The following is a 19360-nucleotide window of genomic DNA, read 5'->3' on the forward strand; positions in this document are numbered from 1 at the left end:
TCAGAATGAGTCTGAATATGAGTCTACATTCATAGATTTTTCTGAAGCTAAATCAGAGCTGCAGAACTGCTCAACTGAAAACCAATGTATGATGTTCCAGAGAGGTTTGGAGAAAAGGCTTACACCCATTCAAGCTGAAATATAAGAAAGGTAGTGAGATAAATTCGAGTGATAAACAGGATTTTGAACCAGAAAAATCTTTTAGTGGAGAATAATAAAAATAAAGAAACCTTTCAGGAAACGGAAAATGAATCGCGAGGGAAAGGATTATTGGACAATTGACTCGGATTCAGTTTATTGGATGGAAAATCTGTGCAAAAACAAAGGACAATTGATGAAGTCCAGCATTCTCTTGGAAACGCCGCTTTAGACGAGATAAGCCGCTGTCACTGATTTTGGAGCAGGCGCGTCTGACATCATCACTATCAACCATACAGAAAACCATTAGAGGCAAACTCAATCCAACATGTGGAAGAGGAGGGGAAAGTGCTGAGATTTGCAGCAATTGAAAAAGTAGAATGTCCTGAAAATGGAGGAGACGGACATGAAATGTTACTTCAGCGCGAGGCAAAATGGATCATCAACACAAATGGTTTAGGGGATGGGGTCTGAGCGAGAGAACAAGTGGCATGCATTTGTGAAATGAGTTTTTTAGGTGTTTTATATGGTGTCTGTATTGTTGCTAAGAGACAACTGGGCGGAGCATTTAAATTAAGCTCTAGTTCTCTTGAGAAAACGTCATGTGGCGCGAAAAAAGCTGTTGCCCGTTTGTGAGCGCCGCGTCCTCATTGTTACTGCCGCACTTTTATAGGGTATAAAGTACTGCTGGGGAGTCTCATATCATCGAACGCCGCCTGTTCGTTCCACTTTGTGGATTTTAGATGAGAGTTGCTTCAAAATTGCTGCACATAAACTCAGGTAATGTCCACCCTAGGTTCTAGACTCTAGCTTAACACAACAGACACATCCATTATGGCCCCCAGACAAGGTCTGAGTCACTAGGACAGTGATGGCAAACCTTCTAGAAACCGAGGGCCCAAACTGCCACCCAAAACCCACTTTTTTATCGCAAAGTGCCAGCACATCAGGGGGCGGGGCTTATTAAGTATGATTTTAACCTCCATCATTTTAAAAAGGACAGGGCCGCTTCAAAATAGACAGGGGGAACGCTGTGTGTTTTTTTCCCAGCTGGAGCTCTGCAGTACCATTGGTGCAGATTTTGACTGTTTTTTTTGGTGCAAAAATGCTGCAGAACTTGACATGGAAATTTCCGCTGCAGACAATCCACAGCATTTCCACCACATGTAAACATAAGTCAGCTAGAGGTATGCTGCCATGTGCAGATTGGCCTCGCTAGTAATGGTGTCCCCCACAGTGGCCCCAGTAGTAATAGTGACTCCCCCACAGTGGCCTCAGTAGTAATAGTGACCCCCACAGTGACCCCAGTAGTAATAATAACCCCCACATTGGCCTCAGTAGTAATAGTGACCCCCACAGTGGTCTCAGTAGTAATAGTGACCCCCACAGTAGCCCCAGTCATAATAGTGACCCCCACAGTGGCCTCAGTAGTAATAGTGACCCCCACAGTGGCCCCAGTAGTAATAGTGACCCCCACAGTGGCCCAAGTAGTAATAGTGACCCCCACAGTGGCCCCAGTAGTAATAGTGACCCCCACAGTGGCCCAAGTAGTAATAGTGACCCCCACAGTGGCCCAAGTAGTAATAGTGACCCCCACATTGACCTCAGTAGTAATAGTGACCCCCACAGTGGCCTCAGTAGTAATAGTGACCCCCACAGTAGCCCCAGTCATAATAGTGACCCCCACAGTGGCCCCAGTAGTAATAGTGACCCCCCCCCCACAGTGGTCCCAGTAGTAATAGTGACCCCCACAGTGGCCCCGGTAGTAATAGTGACCCCCACAGTGGCCCCGGTAGTAATAGTGACCCCCACAGTGGCCTCAGTAGTAATAGTGACCCTCGCAGTGGCCTCAGTAGTAATAGTGACACTCGCAGTGGCATAAGTAGTAATAGTGACCCCCACAGTAGCCCCAGTACTAATATGAACCCCCACAGTAGCCCTAGTAGTGACATTAACCCCCTCAGTAGCCCCAGTAGTAGTATTAACCCATACACTTAACTCCTCCTTGTAGTCAGCGCCGCTCCTCCTCTTCTCGGCACTGATCCTAGGTGCACATACTGATGGTAGTGTCTGCACCCTGAACACTTCCTCCCTTCTCCTCTCCTGTGGATCTAAGGTGGAAGGTTCCCAAAAAATCCCTTAGGGCAGAGCCCTTACTGGATTAAGCAGCAGTATAACACAAAGTTCTCTCTGATCGGTGCAGGAGGCTCACAGGATGGGGACAGGTGAGCTGGAACAGACTGTTCTCTGCAGGACAGTAGTGAGGACCGGCCAGGATGTACAACCTGCCTCATGGTCAGAGCCCTGGCTAGCAGTGCTGCACTGCAGGATGGGCTCAGCAGCGGGAAGCAGACGGGAGAGTGCACACCAAAGCCTCAGGGAGCTGCAGTAACAGCCACAGCACTCAGTCCACATGGACCCAAAGTCCCACTGTAGGACCAAGATGTTGGGCGTGATCTCGGTAGCCAGCAGCAGGCCACAAACAAGTCCAAAGTGCACCAGAGGCTCCTCCTGGCTCAGCTGAGGACCTTCTGATCTAAAAGAGGCTCTTCTGCGTCCGGACTTTGTGGGTCACATAAAATGACACTGTGGGCCAAATGATACACAGTATTGTGAGCCTTGAGTCTGACACGTGCTGTAGACTACAATCTATTCTCCAACCTCACTCTTGTGTCTTTTTCTCAAATGAACCCTATTTAAAACTTAGCAAATTAATAGCCTAGCTTCTCATAAATATGGATTTATACAGGCAAATAAATTCTGTGGTCGCTGCTAAGGATGGATACTTGATGAGAAAAATTTAAAAGGGATTTTCAACTTATTTTGTTTTTTATACTTTAGTCCCCTCGCTCCTAAACTATAATCAAAAAATTACTCACTGTGCCCTGATGCACTAATTTGGTGCTCCGGCATCATGACACATGACCTGTGACGTCACCAGGTCTTCTGGCTTGATGATGACCTATAAACTGGTTATATCAGCCTGTAATGGAGAAGCCCCGGCTTGTTTATGGTCATTGGTGACATCCCAGGGCCGGATCTCCTATTGGCTATAGTACTCATGTAGATAAACAACCACCTGACCTTCGCAGCAAACAGACTAGCCAGAAGATGGGAGCCGCCTGTCAGCAGAGAGGGGAGAATTAGTATTACTTTTTTATATAGATCTTTCTTCTCCTTCATTGCCACCAATGTATTTAGTAATTGAAAAACCCTTTTAAAGAAATCAAGGCTCAATTAGAAATATAGATAACGGACAGCAGAAAAAGATCTCATGGTCCATCTAATCTGCGCTTCTATTATTTCCTTTTCATTGTACTCCTAGGATAGATCTATGCATACCCCAGGCAGCTTGATTTTTTTCATCCATGTCTGTTGGAAGTTTCTTCCAAGCACTTCATACTCTTTCAGTAAAGAAAATACATCCTTTGTTAAAAAAAAAAATTCTGTTCCTAGAAGAAGTTGTCGTTTTGCTGTAAGACCCAACATGCAATTCCATCTCAGGCACAAATGATTGGAGTTGTGGTAATTAGATGAACGCTCTTGCCACCTAAGGCCCTAAAAGTGGTTCCCCCCTTGGCTCTATAAGAGGCTCTCGGAGGCTCCTTGTGTGTAGTGACCTTTTCTTCCGCTTGTAGAACTTGTTGACCACTAGACGCCTCTACGGGAATGTGAGAAGGGATGCATTATTGGAATGCGAGAAGCTGGATAGTCATATTGACAAATTGCCTACCACCTGGGCCGTTCTGACCGCATTGTTAGGAGGTGTTGGGACCAGTGGATCTTTGAGGATATACACACAAGGTGACCGGGCTCAGGACGCCCCCTACAGACCACCAGTAGAGAGGAGCATTTGACCAGACTGTTAGGAGGTGTTGGGACCAGTGGATGTGTGAGGGCACACAAGGTGACTGGGCTCAGGACACCATTGACAGACCACCAGTAGAGAAGAGCGTCTGAAAAGCACAAGCAGCTCCAACAGTTTTGTTGTCTGTCATCTGAAGACAGTTGACACCATCGTTACACCGCTGTGTCTGTCGAAACCATTTCCAGGGTCTTGGCTGAAGGACATTTAGTCTCATGGTACCCATTACGTGTACGGCCTTTGACACTTACCATCACCTCCGTTTGAAGTGGTATCGTGAGCAACTAAACTAGACTGCACAGAGTGTAACCGGGTTGTCTACAGCGTCGAATCCAGGTTTAGTTTAGGCACTGATGTTGACCGGATCTGTGTCTGTAGACCTTGCAGAATAATGCTCAGCTGCACAGACAAGGGGGTCACAGGCATACCTCCACAGCATTGCACACTTCCGTGGCCGCCCGGTCACCAGATTTATCACCAATAAAACACATAAGGCACCATTTGGGACATCAACTTTGATAGCCTACAAGCTTGCATGATCTAGAGGCTCAGTTATAGTAAATGTGGACCAATATGCTTCAGGTTACCATACAGAACCTATGTGCCTCCATGCCCACCCGTATCACATCTTTCATCCAAGCTAGAGGCAACACAACAGGGTACTAGAGCCTCCATGCCCAACTGTATCACATCTTGTATGCAAGCTAGAGGCGGTACAACTAGAGACTTCATGCCTGCCCGTATCACATCTTGTATCCAAGCTAGAGATGGTACTAAAGAGCCTCAATGTCCGCCCATATCACATTTTGTATCCAAGCTAGAGGCGGTACAACAGAGTACTAGAGACTTCATGCCTGCCCATACCACATCTTGTATTCAAACTGGAGGCAGCCCAACACGGTACTAAAGCCTCAATGTCCGCCCGTATCACATCTTGTACCCAAGCTAGAGGTGGTACAACAGGGTACTAGAGCGTCCATACCCCTCGTATCACATCTTGTATCCAAGCTAGAGGCAGTACAACAGGGTACTAGAGACTCCTTGCCTAACCGTATCACAGCTTGTATCCAAGCTAGAGCTGGTACTACAGGGTACTAGAGCCTCTATGCCTAACTGTATCACATCTTGTATCCAAGCTAGAGGCAGTGCAAAGGGGTACTAAAGCCTCCATGCCCACCTGTATCACATCTTGTACCCAAGCTAGAGGTGGTACAACAGGGTACTAAAGCCTCCATGCCTTCTGTATCACATCTTGTATCAAAGAATAGAGGTGGTACAACAGGGTACTAGAGCCTCCATGTCCGCCCGTATCAAATCTTGTACCCAAGCTAGAGGCGGTACAACAGGGTACTAGAGCGTCCATGCCTGCCTGTATCACACCTTGTATCCAAGCTAGAGGCGGTACAACAGGGTACTAGAGACTCCTTGCCTACCCGTATCACATCTTGTATCCAAGCTAGAGGTGGTACAACAGGGTACTAGAGCCTCTATGCCTAACCGTATCACATCTTGTATCCAAGTTTGAGGTGGTACAACAGGGTACTAGAACCTCCATGCCTGCCTGTATCACATCTTGTATCCAAGCTAGAGGCGGTACAATAGGGTAATAGAGCCTCCATGCCCACCCGTATTACATCTTGTACCCAAGTTAGAGGCGGTACAACAAGGTACTAGAGCATCCATGTCCGCCTGTATCACATCTTGTACCCAAGCTAGAGGCGGTACAACAGAGTACTAGAGCCTCCATGCCCGCCAGTATCACATCTTGTATCCAAGCTAGAGGCGCTACAACAGGGTACTAGAGCCTTTATGCCCGCCCGTTTCACATCTTATACCCAAGCTAGAGGCGGTACAACAGGGTACTAGAGCGTCCATGCCCACCTGTATCACATCTTGTATCCAAGCTAGAGGTGGTACAACAGGGTACTAGACTCCATGTCCGCCTGTATCACATCTTGTACCCAAGCTAGAGGCGGTACAACAGGGTACTAGACTCCATGTCCGCCCGTATCACATCTTGTACCCAAGCTAGAGGTGGTACAACAGGGTACTAGAGCCTCCATGCCCACCTGTATCACATCTTGTATTCAAGCTAGAGGTGGTACAACAGGGTACTAGACTCCATGTCCGCCCGTATCACATCTTGTACCCAAGCTAGAGGCGGTACAACAGGGTACTAGACTCCATGTCCGCCCGTATCACATCTTGTACCCAAGCTAGAGGCGGTACAACAGGGTACTAGAGCCTCCATGCCCACCTGTATCACATCTTGTATCCAAGCTAGAGGTGGTACAACAGGGTACTAGACTCCATGTCCGCCCGTATCACATCTTGTACCCAAGCTAGAGGCGGTACAACAGGGTACTAGAGCCTCCATGACCACCTGTATCACATCTTGTATCCAAGCTAGGGGCGGTACAACAGGGTACTAGACTCCATGTCCGCCCGTATCACATCTTGTACCCAAGCTAGAGGCGGTACAACAGGGTACTAGAGCCTCCATGCCCACCTGTATCACATCTTGTATCCAAGCTAGAGGTGGTACAACAGGGTACTAGACTCCATGTCCGCCCGTATCACATCTTGTACCCAAGCTAGAGGCGGTACAACAGGGTACTAGAACCTCCATGCCTGCCTGTATCACATATTGTATCCAAGCTAAAGGCGGTACAACAGGGTACTAGAGCCTCTATGCCTACTGTATCACATCTTGTATCCAAGCTAGAGGCGGTACAACAGGGTACTAGAGCCTCCATGCCCCCCGTATCACATCTTGTACCCAAGCTAGAGGCGGTACAACAAGGTACTACAGCCTCCATGCCCACCTGTATCACATCTTGTATCCAAGCTAGAGGTGGTACAACAGGGTACTAGAGCCTCCATGCCCACCTGTATCACATCTTGTATCCAAGCTAGGGACAGTACAACAGGGTACTAGAGCCTCCCTACAAGGGGTCGGTTCTTCACAATAAATGGTCCTTTTGCTCTGATATTGTAACCACTTACTTATATTAATGTTACAATCACACAGAGAAAGTTTAATTTGATTCTGACAACTTCTAGGGGAGGGATTGCTCTTGACAATGAGTGTGCTCCCTGACGTCGCTTCTGATTTTTCTGCCCAACTAATCTCAGATTGTGCCCCCTTGTTCTAGTAAATGTATTTGTGTGCCATCCTTGCATCCGGGCCATGCTAGTCCTCTCTGTATTCTTCCAATTTGAGTTCGCTTGCTGCCGCCTCAGCACTAAATATTCTTTTAGCACAGCTTTTCATATATCTACATGCAGCAGAAAGCGTTGTTTACTATTTATTTACTATTTCACTGATTTATAAGCACATAGATGTTTGTGAGAAGAAGACATTTCCATTACTAGGATAAAACATTGGATCCGTCAGCAATGCCCCATAGTGCCTCCCACAAGTAAATAGTGCCCCACTACTTAATAGTGCCTCCTGTTTCCTGTATTAGATAATAGTGCCCTCTTTCTGCCCCAATTAGGTAAGTCCTCTCTTCATGCCCCCATTAGTCACTAGTGCCACCTTTGTACCCCACAAGACACTCTCTGATTGCAGGGTACTTGCATTACTCACTTCCTCGGTGAGATTTGTGGCATCTACATTTGCATTATGAATGCTTACCTTCTCCCTGACTCCGTCTCTCCATCTTTCTGTTTTGAGATGTTGGAGTGGAGGAGATGGACCCAGGGAGGAGGATTCATGATGCACTCCGTGTGGTCAGACATATCTAAGAGGAGGGAGGTGATCGCATCCATTACCCCCTAAATCTGCCAGGATGCAGCTGGTGGGCAGTTTGGGCAGCCATGGGCCCCCTGGAAGCCTCAGGACCGAGGCAGCTGCCCAAACTGCCAATAGGTACTATAGCTCCACCACTGGTGTTTCATATTGGTTCCTGCAGTTTTGTTATCTTGTGAGTTGTGACCCGCTGCACTTTGGCGCAGACTAAGAGGTCATTGATATATCATAACAGTAAAAGCAATGGAAATTCATCTAGTACTAGGCGTGCATTCTCATGTCTGCGGACTAAATGTCATCAAAACCCTTATGTCCTCATTTACCGTGAGTGCTATGATCCCTGTGCAGATGCCGCCCCCTAGCTACGGAACGATGGGCGTTGCATTTAAACTAAACGGTTCCTCATACATTGAATAAAAGAGTAGATTTTGGTGCTGCTCTAGAAAGAAGAATCAGAGGCTTAAAGGCCGGGCTGACACGACTGTGCTGGTATAATATAGGCTGTCCCAATCTCCCATGTTGCCACTCAAATGAATTTTGCAAAAGACATATGCAAGGAAAGTCCCAGCATGTTCTATCTTGGTGGGTATTGGTGGGTATTGGTGGGTTTACACGCCAAGATAGTGCATGGCGATTGGTGGTGGGTAGAGAGCATGCAATTCCATTGCTTACTTGCTGCGTGCCATGCGCATGTCTCCCGCGGGCGGCACGCAGCGAATTACAGCTATCCGGCCTTACTTGTGGGATGCATGATCAAGGGAATCTGTATTTCCTTCTCTCCCTATTCTCCCTAGAGAAGGACTTGAAACATAATGGCGCACATTTACTAGTCAGTTTATTCCTGGTTTTGCTGTAATTGTGCAGGATAAAAAGTAGCATTTAAAATTACAGCCACACAGCGCCAAACGAGCGAAAATGAGAAGAGTAAATGCTGCCAAACTGTAAGGCTGCGGTCACACGGGGCGTAAATCCTGCGGAAACTTCGTGGAAGGACCGCAGCGGGACCGCAAGGAAACACAGTGAGATTTCCGTGGCAGAAATGCAGCATCAAAACTCGCGGCTTCACTGCCTGCATCCCACTGTGGTCGTCTCGCCCCATAGAGAGGAGAGATGGCCGCAGCGGAGACGGCGATAAAATTGACATGCCGCGGCTTTGTATTCTGCGCAACATGTCAGTTTTAGCGCGGCTTGGCTGCAACCATTTCTCCGTAGCGTGTAGATAAGATTTTTGCAAATCTCGTTCACTTTGCTACTTTCTCCCGGGATAAAAATTGCTGTCGGAATTTCCATGTAGAAAGTCCACACGGAAATTCTGCATCAGTTCCGCCCCGTGGGAACCCAGCCTAAATTCAGTTTCATTTAAAAACAACGGTTAACCAGGGCATCAATGTACGGCTTCTCACAGCAGATACAAAACATTCCTGCGTTACGACTATTCCCAATGCAGCAGATCCATGAAGAGGCGTGCGGGCTTTAATAAATTAGTTGCAGTTCTTGGAAGCTTCTCCCGCTATTTAATTGGTGCAAAATAAGGCATTGTTAGTAAATATGGGATTTGGTTGCAGTTTGGTTCTGTAAGGACGTCCTTCGTATCCTGCACAGACGGGATGCTTCATGGACTACGTCACGGTGATGAGATACATATGAGTTCCGGTAGAGCACAGTGTGGCGCTGTCAGTGCAGACGACATATAACATCATCTATATACCCGAGCACGGATTATAATTGTTTGTCACTTCAGATATCGGCCAGTTGTCCAATATGTCACATTCCGCACGTCACCCTCCATGTATACTCAGGGACACAGGAGTTAATGCATCAGTACGCCACTAAAGGCTTCCTATCTGCTTGATAGGCGCTCTCCAGTTTGCCAGGATGCTGCCGAGCTCCATCCAATCAAGACTAGCCTTCCCATGAAAAGAGAGGGTGGGAGCTGACGGAGCATTAGTCCCCCTCCTCCTTTTCTTCCTGTCTCCTCCATTGCACATTCACAATAGCTGGTGCATCAGCTGCTGAACCTGTCCCAGCTGTGGCTGATGACCCAGCGGCCGGCACGGACATCCTCCAGGTATGACCACCCTGCCGAGGACTAATTCCCATAACGCATCCCAAGGATGAAGCATTGCAGCATCTTCACCCGCCTCTCAGTGCACAGAGAAAGTCCCGGATTCCCGGGGATTTAAATGAATCGTTTCCGATATGTTCTGGCGGATGAGGTGGAAGACATTTCTGCGTAGCCATTTTCCATGATTATTTACTTTACAAACAACTGACTCTTCCCTCGGGAGGACAGGTAGGTCTCCGCTCAGGTAGGTCTCCGCTCGTTAATAGCACTGCGATAGATGACCCTACTGGCAATATGATCGTACAAGTAATATATGAGACCCAGAGGGGATTTATATGGAAATACAGCTGAATGAGACAATCCTACCAGGATGCTGATCCTAGAGATGAACATGCTACATGTAACAATATATTATAATTTATACATCAGGGTGTCCTTTATAATGGGGTCTTATATGAGGTGTAATAAAGAACACGGGTGATAATATCAGACAACAGCAATAACAGTGTTAATGGTTCAGCGTCACTAAGGATCATTTGTATAGAAAAGCACAAGTGCAAATACAGGTCTGGCACGTCCATGGGGCCGGCGGTGCAGGCCTAACTAAGTTTGGTAGTTATCAGGGCCCCAGAGTTTACTGAGACCTGAAGTAATGTGGCCAGAAACCAAGAGTAACCAAGAAACCAAAAGTACAGCATTACAAACATTAGTGACCTAATTACTATGTATAAATGTAGAGTACAAATACTTCTTCCATCATCTACTGTATTTATACACAAGGATGCAACTGTAACAAGGGGGCGCTCTAATGACTATGTATAATATATCAGGGGTCAGTACAGAGATCTCTCCCATCATCTATTATACCCAGGACTGTAACAAGGGGGCACTGTAATAACTATGTATAATGTATAAGGGGTCAGTACAGAGATCTCTCCCATCATCTATTATACCCGGGACTGTAACAAGGGGGCGCTCTAATAACTATGTATAGATATATCGGGGGTCAGTACAGAGATCTCTCCCATCATCTATTATACCCAGGACTGTAACAAGAGGGCGCTCTAATAACTATGTATAGATATATCAGGGGTCAGTACAGAGATCTCTCCCATCATCTATTATACCCAGGACTGTAACAAGGGGGCGCTCTAATAACTATGTATAATATATCAGGTGTCAGTACAGAGATCTCTCCCATCATCTATTATACCCAGGACTGTAACAAGGGGGGCTCTAATAACTATGTATAGATATATCAGGGGTCAGTAGAGAGATCTCTCCCATCATCTATTATACCCAGGACTGTAACAAGGGGACGCTCTAATAGCTATGTATAATATATCAGGGGTCAGTACAGAGATCTCTCCCATCATCTATTATACACAGGACTGTAACAAGGGGACGCTCTAATAGCTATGTATAATATATCAGGGGTCAGTACAGAGATCTCTCCCATCATCTATTATACCCAGGACTGTAACAAGGGGGTGCTCTAATAACTATGTATATATATCAGGAGTCAGTACAGAGATCTCTCCCATCATCTATTATACCCAGGACTGTAACAAGGGGACACTCTAATAACTATGTATAGATATATCAGGGGTCAGTACAGAGATCTCTCCCATCATCTATTATACCCAGGACTGTAACAAGGGGACGCTCTAATAGCTATGTATAATATACCAGGGGTCAGTACAGAGTTCTCACCCATCATCTATTATACTCAGGACTGTGTCAGTAATAAGGGGGTGCTCTAATAACTATGTATAATATATGAGGGGTCAGTACAGAGATCTCTCCCATCATCTTTTATACCCAGGACTGTAACAAGGGGGCGCTCTAATAGCTATGTATAATATATCAGGGGTCAGTACAGAGATCTCACCCACCATCTATTATACTCAGGACTGTGTCAGTAATAAGGGGGTGCTCTAATAACTATGTATATATATCAGGAGTCAGTACAGAGATCTCTCCCTCATCTATTATACCCAGGACTATAACAAGGGGGCGCTCTAATAACTATGTATAGATATATCAGGGGGTCAGTACAGAGATCTCTCCCATCATCTATTATACCCAGGACTGTAACAAGGGGGCACTCTAATAACTATGTATAATAAATCAGGGGACAATACAGAGATCTCCCCCATCATCTATTATACCCAGGACTGTAACAAGGGGGCACTCTAATAACTATGTATAATATATCAGGGGTAAGCACAGAGATCTCTCCCATCATCTATTATACCCAGGACTGTAACAAGGGGGCACTCTAATAACTATGTATAATATATCAGGTGTCAGTACAGAGATCTCTCCCATCATCTATTATACCCAGAACTGTAACAAGGGGGCGCTCTAATAACTGTGTATAGATATATCAGAGGTCAGTACAGAGATCTCTCCCATCATCTACTATACACAGGACTGTAACAAGGGAGCACTCTAATAACTATGTATAATATATCAGGGGTAAGCACAGAGATCTCTACCATCATCTATTATACCCAGGACTGTAACAAGGGGGCGCTCTAATAACTATGTATAATATATCAGGGGTAAGCACAGAGATCTATCCCATCATCTATTATACCCAGGACTGTAACAAGGGGCGCTCTAATAACTATGTATAGGTATATCAGGGGTCCGTACAGAGATCTCTCCCATCATCTATTATACCTAGGACTGTAACAAGGGGGCGCTCTAATAACTATGTATAGATATATCAGAGGTCAGTACAGGAATCTCCCCTATGATCTATTATACCCAGGACTGTAACAAGGGGGCGCTCTAATAACTATGTATAATATATCAGGTGTCAGTACAGAGATCTCTCCCATCATCTATTATACCCAGGACTGTAACAAGGGGCGCTCTAATAACTATGTATAGGTATATCAGGGGTCAGTACAGAGATCTCACCCATCATCTATTATACCCAGGACTGTAACAGTAACAAGGGGGCGCTCTAATAACTATGTATAATATATCAGGGGTCAGTACAGAGATCTCTCCCATCATCTATTACACCCAGGACTGTAACAAGGGGGCGCTCTAATAACTATGTGTAGATATATCAGGGGTCAGCACAGAGATCTCTCCCATCATCTATTATACCCAGGACTGTAACAAGGGGTCGCTCTAATAACTATGTATAATATTTAAGGGGTCAGTACAGAGATCTCACCCATCATCTATTATACCCAGGACTGTGTCAGTAATAAGGGGGCACCCTTTACTTCTAGAGGAAAGATGGCTTCTACACTGACGTAGAGGGGGTTCTTTACTGTAAGAGCAGTGAGACTATGGAGATCTCTGCTGAGGACGTGGTGATGGTGAGCTCCATAAAACAGTATAAGAGGGGCCTGGACGGCTTTCTTGAGCCATACAATATTACATGTTATAGCCACTAGAGAATTGGGAAGGGGTTAGTGATGGAGACACTTACTCTGTACCCTATTAATATTAAGAAATGTTCTCCAATAATATGAAGTCTCGTGTGATTCTCATCTTCCTCTGGATCAGCACTGCAGGATAATAGGTTCATAGATTGAGGCCTTTTTTCTCAAATTAATTAGTTTTGAGTAATTATCACAAATGACATGTACGCGATGTAACGCCTGCTTGAACCTTTCTTTAGGTTTCTGGACTGGTTTTATATTCCTACGATACCTGCTGAGCAGAGCAGAGTGATGGGGACCACCGAGGCCACACTGCGGATGGAGAATGTGGATGTGGAAGTTAAAGAAGAATGGCAGGATGAGGACTTTCCGAGGTGCGTTCTGCTACATGTGCAGTAAGCCGCTAAATGAAGTTGTATAACAGGAAGGAAAGGGGATGCTGCTCAATAATGTAACAGAATGTGACCTAATTGGTGCGTTCACACCTCGCTGATCTGCTGTTGATTGTATCGCAGATTTTGAGGCAGATCTGCGGCGGATTTCACCGCTTCAATTTATATTCAATTGGAAGAGTAAAATCCACCGCAGATCTGCATCAAATCCTGCGATAAAATCCACAGCAGATCAGCGAGGTGTGAACGCACCCAAAGGGAACGGGTGGAGTCATTCCACATTCTGTACCAACATCCCCTCTTTAGGCTGCCTGTCAACGGGCGATAAATCGCTCACGGATCACGCTCTGCAAAGCTTACCATAGCGTTGGCGGGATTTAAATGGTGGCATGCTGCGATTGCCGTGATTCTCCGTGGTGAGCCTATCTGTCAGATAGGAGACCTGTCAGCGCTCCCCCTCCTCCCCTGCGGCGGAATATCGCTAGTGATATTCCGCCTCGGCCGTGGACAGGGGGCCTTACACTGCATAAAAGATCTGATCAGCTGAGAAACGAGCATTTACGTGTTGTTGGCTGGTTACAGGCATATTTACACGGAACCAGTGGCGGATTATAATATGGAAGATTTGGGTAGTCACCTAGGACCCAAAGCTTCAAGGGGGCCCATGGTCGCCCAAACCACCCCTATTAATAATCTCCCATTGCATACAGCCCAACCATCCACCGCTCTCCAATCAGTACATTCCCTGAAGCAGCCTCGGCGGCTCTCTTACACAAGTTTAACAAGATGTGTCATGGGACCTCTTCATGATTGGGACCTGCAAGGGGGCACCAATGATGATGCCGCCTGCCTGAGGTTCCTCTACTAGAGCCAGCCGTTGGCACTGGCATGAGGCCCTACTTTGCTTATTGTGCTGTATAGCGGCAGCTACTGGGGTGGTAACCCATCACTCCATGCAGTGCTTGGAGAATGTGTTGCCTCAGCAGCCCTAGAGGGATCCAAGGACAGTGAAGAGCCATGGTTGGGGTTCTGGACTCCAGCATTTCTTCCATGCACACTTTACCATTGCAAATATTGAAAATCTTACCTGTCAGCAGAATAAGCATACTTGGGCTCGTGTATACCAGAAGGGTTTTTGCATGTAGCAGATCTAGTATGAGGGGAATGCCTGGAACAGGAGGTAAGCAGTAGAGGTAGCCTCTTAGTTCACTGCTGCTTCTCCAGCTTGACACTGCTGCTGGTGGCTGAGCAGCAGGGCAGCAGTTTATTTAGCCTCCCCACACTGTGATTAAGTCCTGTTGCCCCTGCTACAGCCCATGTTCAAGAATTGAGTCTGGATCCTGGATCCATCTGTCACGCCCATCCCTATCTATGCATTAAGTTTGGTTCTGGTACCATATATATGCTGTAAGCTTGGTTCTGCTACCATATCTATGTAGTAAAGTTGTCTCTGATACTATAACTATGGAGTAAGCTTGGTTTTGCTACAGTCTATAGAGTAAGCTTAGTTCTGTTATTGTATCTATGCAGCAAGCTTGGTTCTGGTAGTGCATCTATGTAGTCATTTTGGTTCTAGCACTGTATCTATGCAGTACGCTTGGTTGTGGTACCATAACTGTGTAGAAGTTTTGGCTCTGGTACCGTATCTGTGTAGTAGGCGTCAGATCATTTTAAAATGCTAGACTAACGGGAGTTCCACAATCCTCATACAGCCCGGGGCCCATTGTAGAGTTAACCTGCCCTTGCTCAGGGCAAAGATTAGGAATAAGGCCGCCTGCAGACGAGCGGGTCGGATCCGGCAGCGAGAATTCTCACCGCGGGACCCGACCCGAGAGCCTGCAGGGACGAGCGCGTACTCACCCGCGCCTGGCGGCCCCGGCTCTTTCATGTGCCGGCTGCCGCGCAGCCCGGAGCCGGCGGCCGGGTGAGTGCGTGCCCCACACAAAAATAGGACATGCCGCAGTTTGTTTGCCGCGCGAGATGTCGTGCGGCCAAACCGCGGCCGTCTGCATAGGAGTGCGTATTGTAATGCACTCCTATGCAAACTTTCAGTGGCGGAAATCCCGCGGGAAATCCCGTGGCGGGATTTCCGCCCGTGTGCAGGCGGCCTAAGTGTTTGTACGAACCCTTGTTCATCTGATCATTGGCCCTTAAAAAGGGCATTTTTATCAATTTGTTTCACTTTTTTTGTAGAAGGGGTTCCCCACTCGGGACACTTCGTCTATCAACCAAAGCAAGTGGCAGCTCTCAGGCTGGAGGACTGACTTTGGCCATGCATTACGCAAACAACCTAGTAATTTCAATGAGCACCAGAATTGAGGGCCCCCACCCTCAACTCATGGCTAGGAGACCCATTAAAAGCAGGGAAAACCCAAACTAGACAATTCTTTTAATTTTGTGGTGTCTGCAGAAAGAGAAGACTCCGTGCAGCATTGAACCACTGATGAAAGCATCTCTAAGGAGAAAATGAAAAAAACCTGATGAAATAATCCTGCTGCTCGCTCCCCAATCTCTGCAGTGAAGTACAGGTCAGGTCTTGTTGGCTGCAGCTGCAATGTAGTCACGGTCTCCTTCTTTAATAGTACATAATGGCTTAGTGTCTACAACAGGAGATACTTTGTCTAAGGTCCATTCATTCACTTGGAGCAGATGCAATCTTACAGCCTAAAACGGAAGTAAATAAAATGTGTTAGAATGAAATCAGCACTAAAATCATCAGTATGAAAAAGAATCTCATGTATTGGGAATCCTAGAAACATTACCTAATACTAGGGATGCCATACAATATAACAGTCTCCTCGCGGCCTCTGGTTCAAGGAACATGTGCCTGAGATTCGTCTCCAAATGTTAATGTAGTAGGCAGGCTTTGGACAACCATCATTTGGCTGTGATACCAACATCTCCTGTGATTCTACTGAAGAGGACTTGGGGAATTTACTAAAGACTGGCCATCTCATGCCAGTCTTTAGCAGCAGATGTGCCGACCTTATAAAGAGGCCTCTTCATGAATCTTTGGCTGTTTGGGCACCTAAAAAGTAGGTAATAAACAGCAAAAAGAAAGCATTTAAACTACTAAAACAAGAAGGCAGCAAAGAAGCACTAAACCTATAAGGAAAAAAATAAATTATATAAAAATCAGATAAAAGCAGCAAAGGTGGAGACAGAGAGACTCATTGCCGAAGAGAGTAAAATCCTAAACTGTTCCTCAACTATATAAATAGTAAGAAGATTAATACTAGAAGTGTTGGCCCTTCAATAATGTATGAAAAATCATAGAGTGTGATGGATAGAAAGAAAATCTATTAAATAGTTTTTCTCCAGTGTATTCACAAATTAAAATGAAATGTCAGATGAGAATCAGGGTGATAAAGTAAATTCTCCACTAAATGTTACCAGCCTAACCCAGGAAGAAGCGCAGAGCCGCCTTATAAAGATTAAAATAGACAAATCACCCGGTCCTGATGGCATAGACCTCTGGGTTCTAAGGGAATTAACCTATATGATAGACAGACCCTTGTTTCCTATATTTAAGGACTCTATAGTGACGGGGTCTGTGCCACTGGATTGGCGCATAGCCAATGTGGTGTAGATTTTCAAAAAGGGGTCAAAAAACGAGCCTGGAAAGTACAGGCCAGTAAGTCTAACTTCTATTGTGGGTAAAATGTTTGAAGGGTTTCTATGAGATGCCGTCCTGGAGGACATCAAGGTAAATAGCTGTGTAAACTACATATCAGCATGGGTTTTTGAGAGATCGCTCCTGTCACACCAACCTGATCAGCTTCTACGAGGAGGTAAGTTCTAGACTGGACCGGGGAGTCACTGATCTTGTGTATCTGGACTTTTCCAAAGCGTTTTAAACTGTGCTGCATAAAAGGTTGGTATATAAAGTGAGAATGCTTTGTCTGGGGGAGAATGTGTGTAAGGGGGTAAGTAACTGGTCAGGGATAGAAAGCAGAGGGGGATTATAAATGGTACATACTCTGATTGGGTCGTCATTACTAGTGGGGGACCACAGGGGGCAGGATTGGAGGGAATCACTGTTACTAGTGGGGTGCCACAGGGGGCAGGATTGGAGGGAATCACTGTTACTAGTGGGGTGCCACAGGGGGCAGTATTGGGCCCTATTCTTTTTAATATACCGTAATTAATAATGACCTGATAGGAGAATTGTGCAGTAAAATATTAATAGATGCAGATGATATAAAACTATAATTAACACAACAGAGAACAGAATGCAGTTGTAAGCGGAGCTGGATAAGTTTAGGCAGGAAAGTGGCAAATGAGGGTTAACACTGATAAATATGAGGTTCTGAGGGAAACAACTGGGGACACCGACATGGAGAAGGGCTTGGGGGTTTATAACTGTAAGCTTAACTGGAGAAACCAGTGTCAGGCAGCTGCTGCCAAGGCAAAGAGGATAATGGGGTACATCAGAAGAGGTCTAGAGGGGCATGGCGAGAACATTGGTCTTTCTCTTTGCAAGTCACTGGTCAGACCACACATAGAATATTGTGGACATATTTGGGGACCAGGACTCAAGAAGGACAAATCAGAGCCTGAACGGGTACAAAGGGGCAATTAAAGTAATAAATGGAATGGGCGGACTACAATACCCAGAGAAGCTATCAAAATTGAGGTTACTTACTTTAGAAAAAAGATGGGCAATGGCCGACCTAATAACTATGTGTAGATATATCAGGGGTTAGTACAGAGATCTCTCCCATCATCTATTATACCCAGGACTGTAACAAGGGTGCGCTCTAATAACTATCTTTAGATATATCAGGGGTCAGTACAGAAATCTCTGCCATTATCTATTATACCCAGGACTGTAACAAGGGGGCGCTCTAATAACTATGTGTAGATATATCAGGGGTCGGTACAGAGATCTCTCCCATCATCTATTATACCCAGGACTGTAACAAGGGGGCGCTCTAATAACTATGTGTAGATATATCAGGGGTCGGTACAGAGATCTCTCCCATCATCTATTATACCCAGGACTGTAACAAGGGGGCGCTCTAATAACTATGTATAATATATGAGGGGGCAGTACAGAGATCTCTCTCATCATCTATTATACCCAGGACTGTAACAAGGGAGCGCTCTAATAACTATGTATAGATATATCAGGGGTCAGTACAGAGATCTCTCCCATCATCTATTATACCCAGGACTGTAATAAGGGGAGCTCTAATAACTATATATAATATATCAGGGATCAGTACAGAGATCTCTCCCATCATCTATTATACCTTGGCTGTACCAAGGGGGCGCTCTAATAACTATGTATAATATATCAGGGGTCAGTACAGAGATCTCTCCCATCATCTACTATACCCAGGACTGTAACAAGGGGGCGCTCTAATAACTATGTATAGATATATCAGGGGACAATACAGAGATCTCTCCCATCATCTATTATACCCAGGACTGTAACAAGGGGGAGCTCTAATAACTATCTCTAATATATCAGGGGTCAGTACAGAGATGTCTCCCATCATCTATTATACCCAGGACTGTAACAAGGGGGCGCTCTAATAACTATGTATAGATATATCAGGGGTCAGCACAGAGATCTCCCCCATCATCTATTATACCAAGGACTGCAACAAGGGGGCGCTCTAATAACTATGTATAATATATCAGGGGTTAGTACAGAGATCTCCCCTATGATCTATTATACCCAGGACTGTAACAAGGGGGCACTCTAATAACTATGTATAATATATCAGT

The 19360-nt window shown here is 45.8% G+C and overlaps 1 protein-coding gene and 1 long non-coding RNA gene across 3 annotated transcripts in view; one reads left to right on the plus strand and one right to left on the minus strand.

Annotated features, from left to right (window-relative positions):
* The first annotated feature begins 9749 nt into the window (after positions 1-9749).
* Positions 9750-19360, plus strand: part of ATCAY (ATCAY kinesin light chain interacting caytaxin) — a 31753-nt gene continuing 22142 nt past the window's right edge. Inside the window, exons 1-2 of the mRNA XM_066574422.1 lie at positions 9750-10050; positions 13472-13606. Coding sequence (XP_066430519.1) covers positions 13524-13606 — 83 coding nt within the window. The 5' untranslated portion in view covers positions 9750-10050; positions 13472-13523. The remainder of the gene's footprint in view (positions 10051-13471; positions 13607-19360) is intronic.
* Positions 16007-19360, minus strand: part of LOC136573180 (uncharacterized) — a 73012-nt gene continuing 69658 nt past the window's right edge. For both annotated transcript variants that reach the window (XR_010785863.1, XR_010785862.1), the window contains exons 4-5: positions 16387-16652; positions 16007-16288 (exon numbers count right to left, since the gene is read on the minus strand). This is a non-coding gene — a long non-coding RNA (uncharacterized lncRNA). The remainder of the gene's footprint in view (positions 16289-16386; positions 16653-19360) is intronic.

This window comes from Eleutherodactylus coqui, chromosome 7 (assembly GCF_035609145.1).
Source record: "Eleutherodactylus coqui strain aEleCoq1 chromosome 7, aEleCoq1.hap1, whole genome shotgun sequence".
Taxonomy (NCBI): domain Eukaryota; kingdom Metazoa; phylum Chordata; class Amphibia; order Anura; family Eleutherodactylidae; genus Eleutherodactylus; species Eleutherodactylus coqui.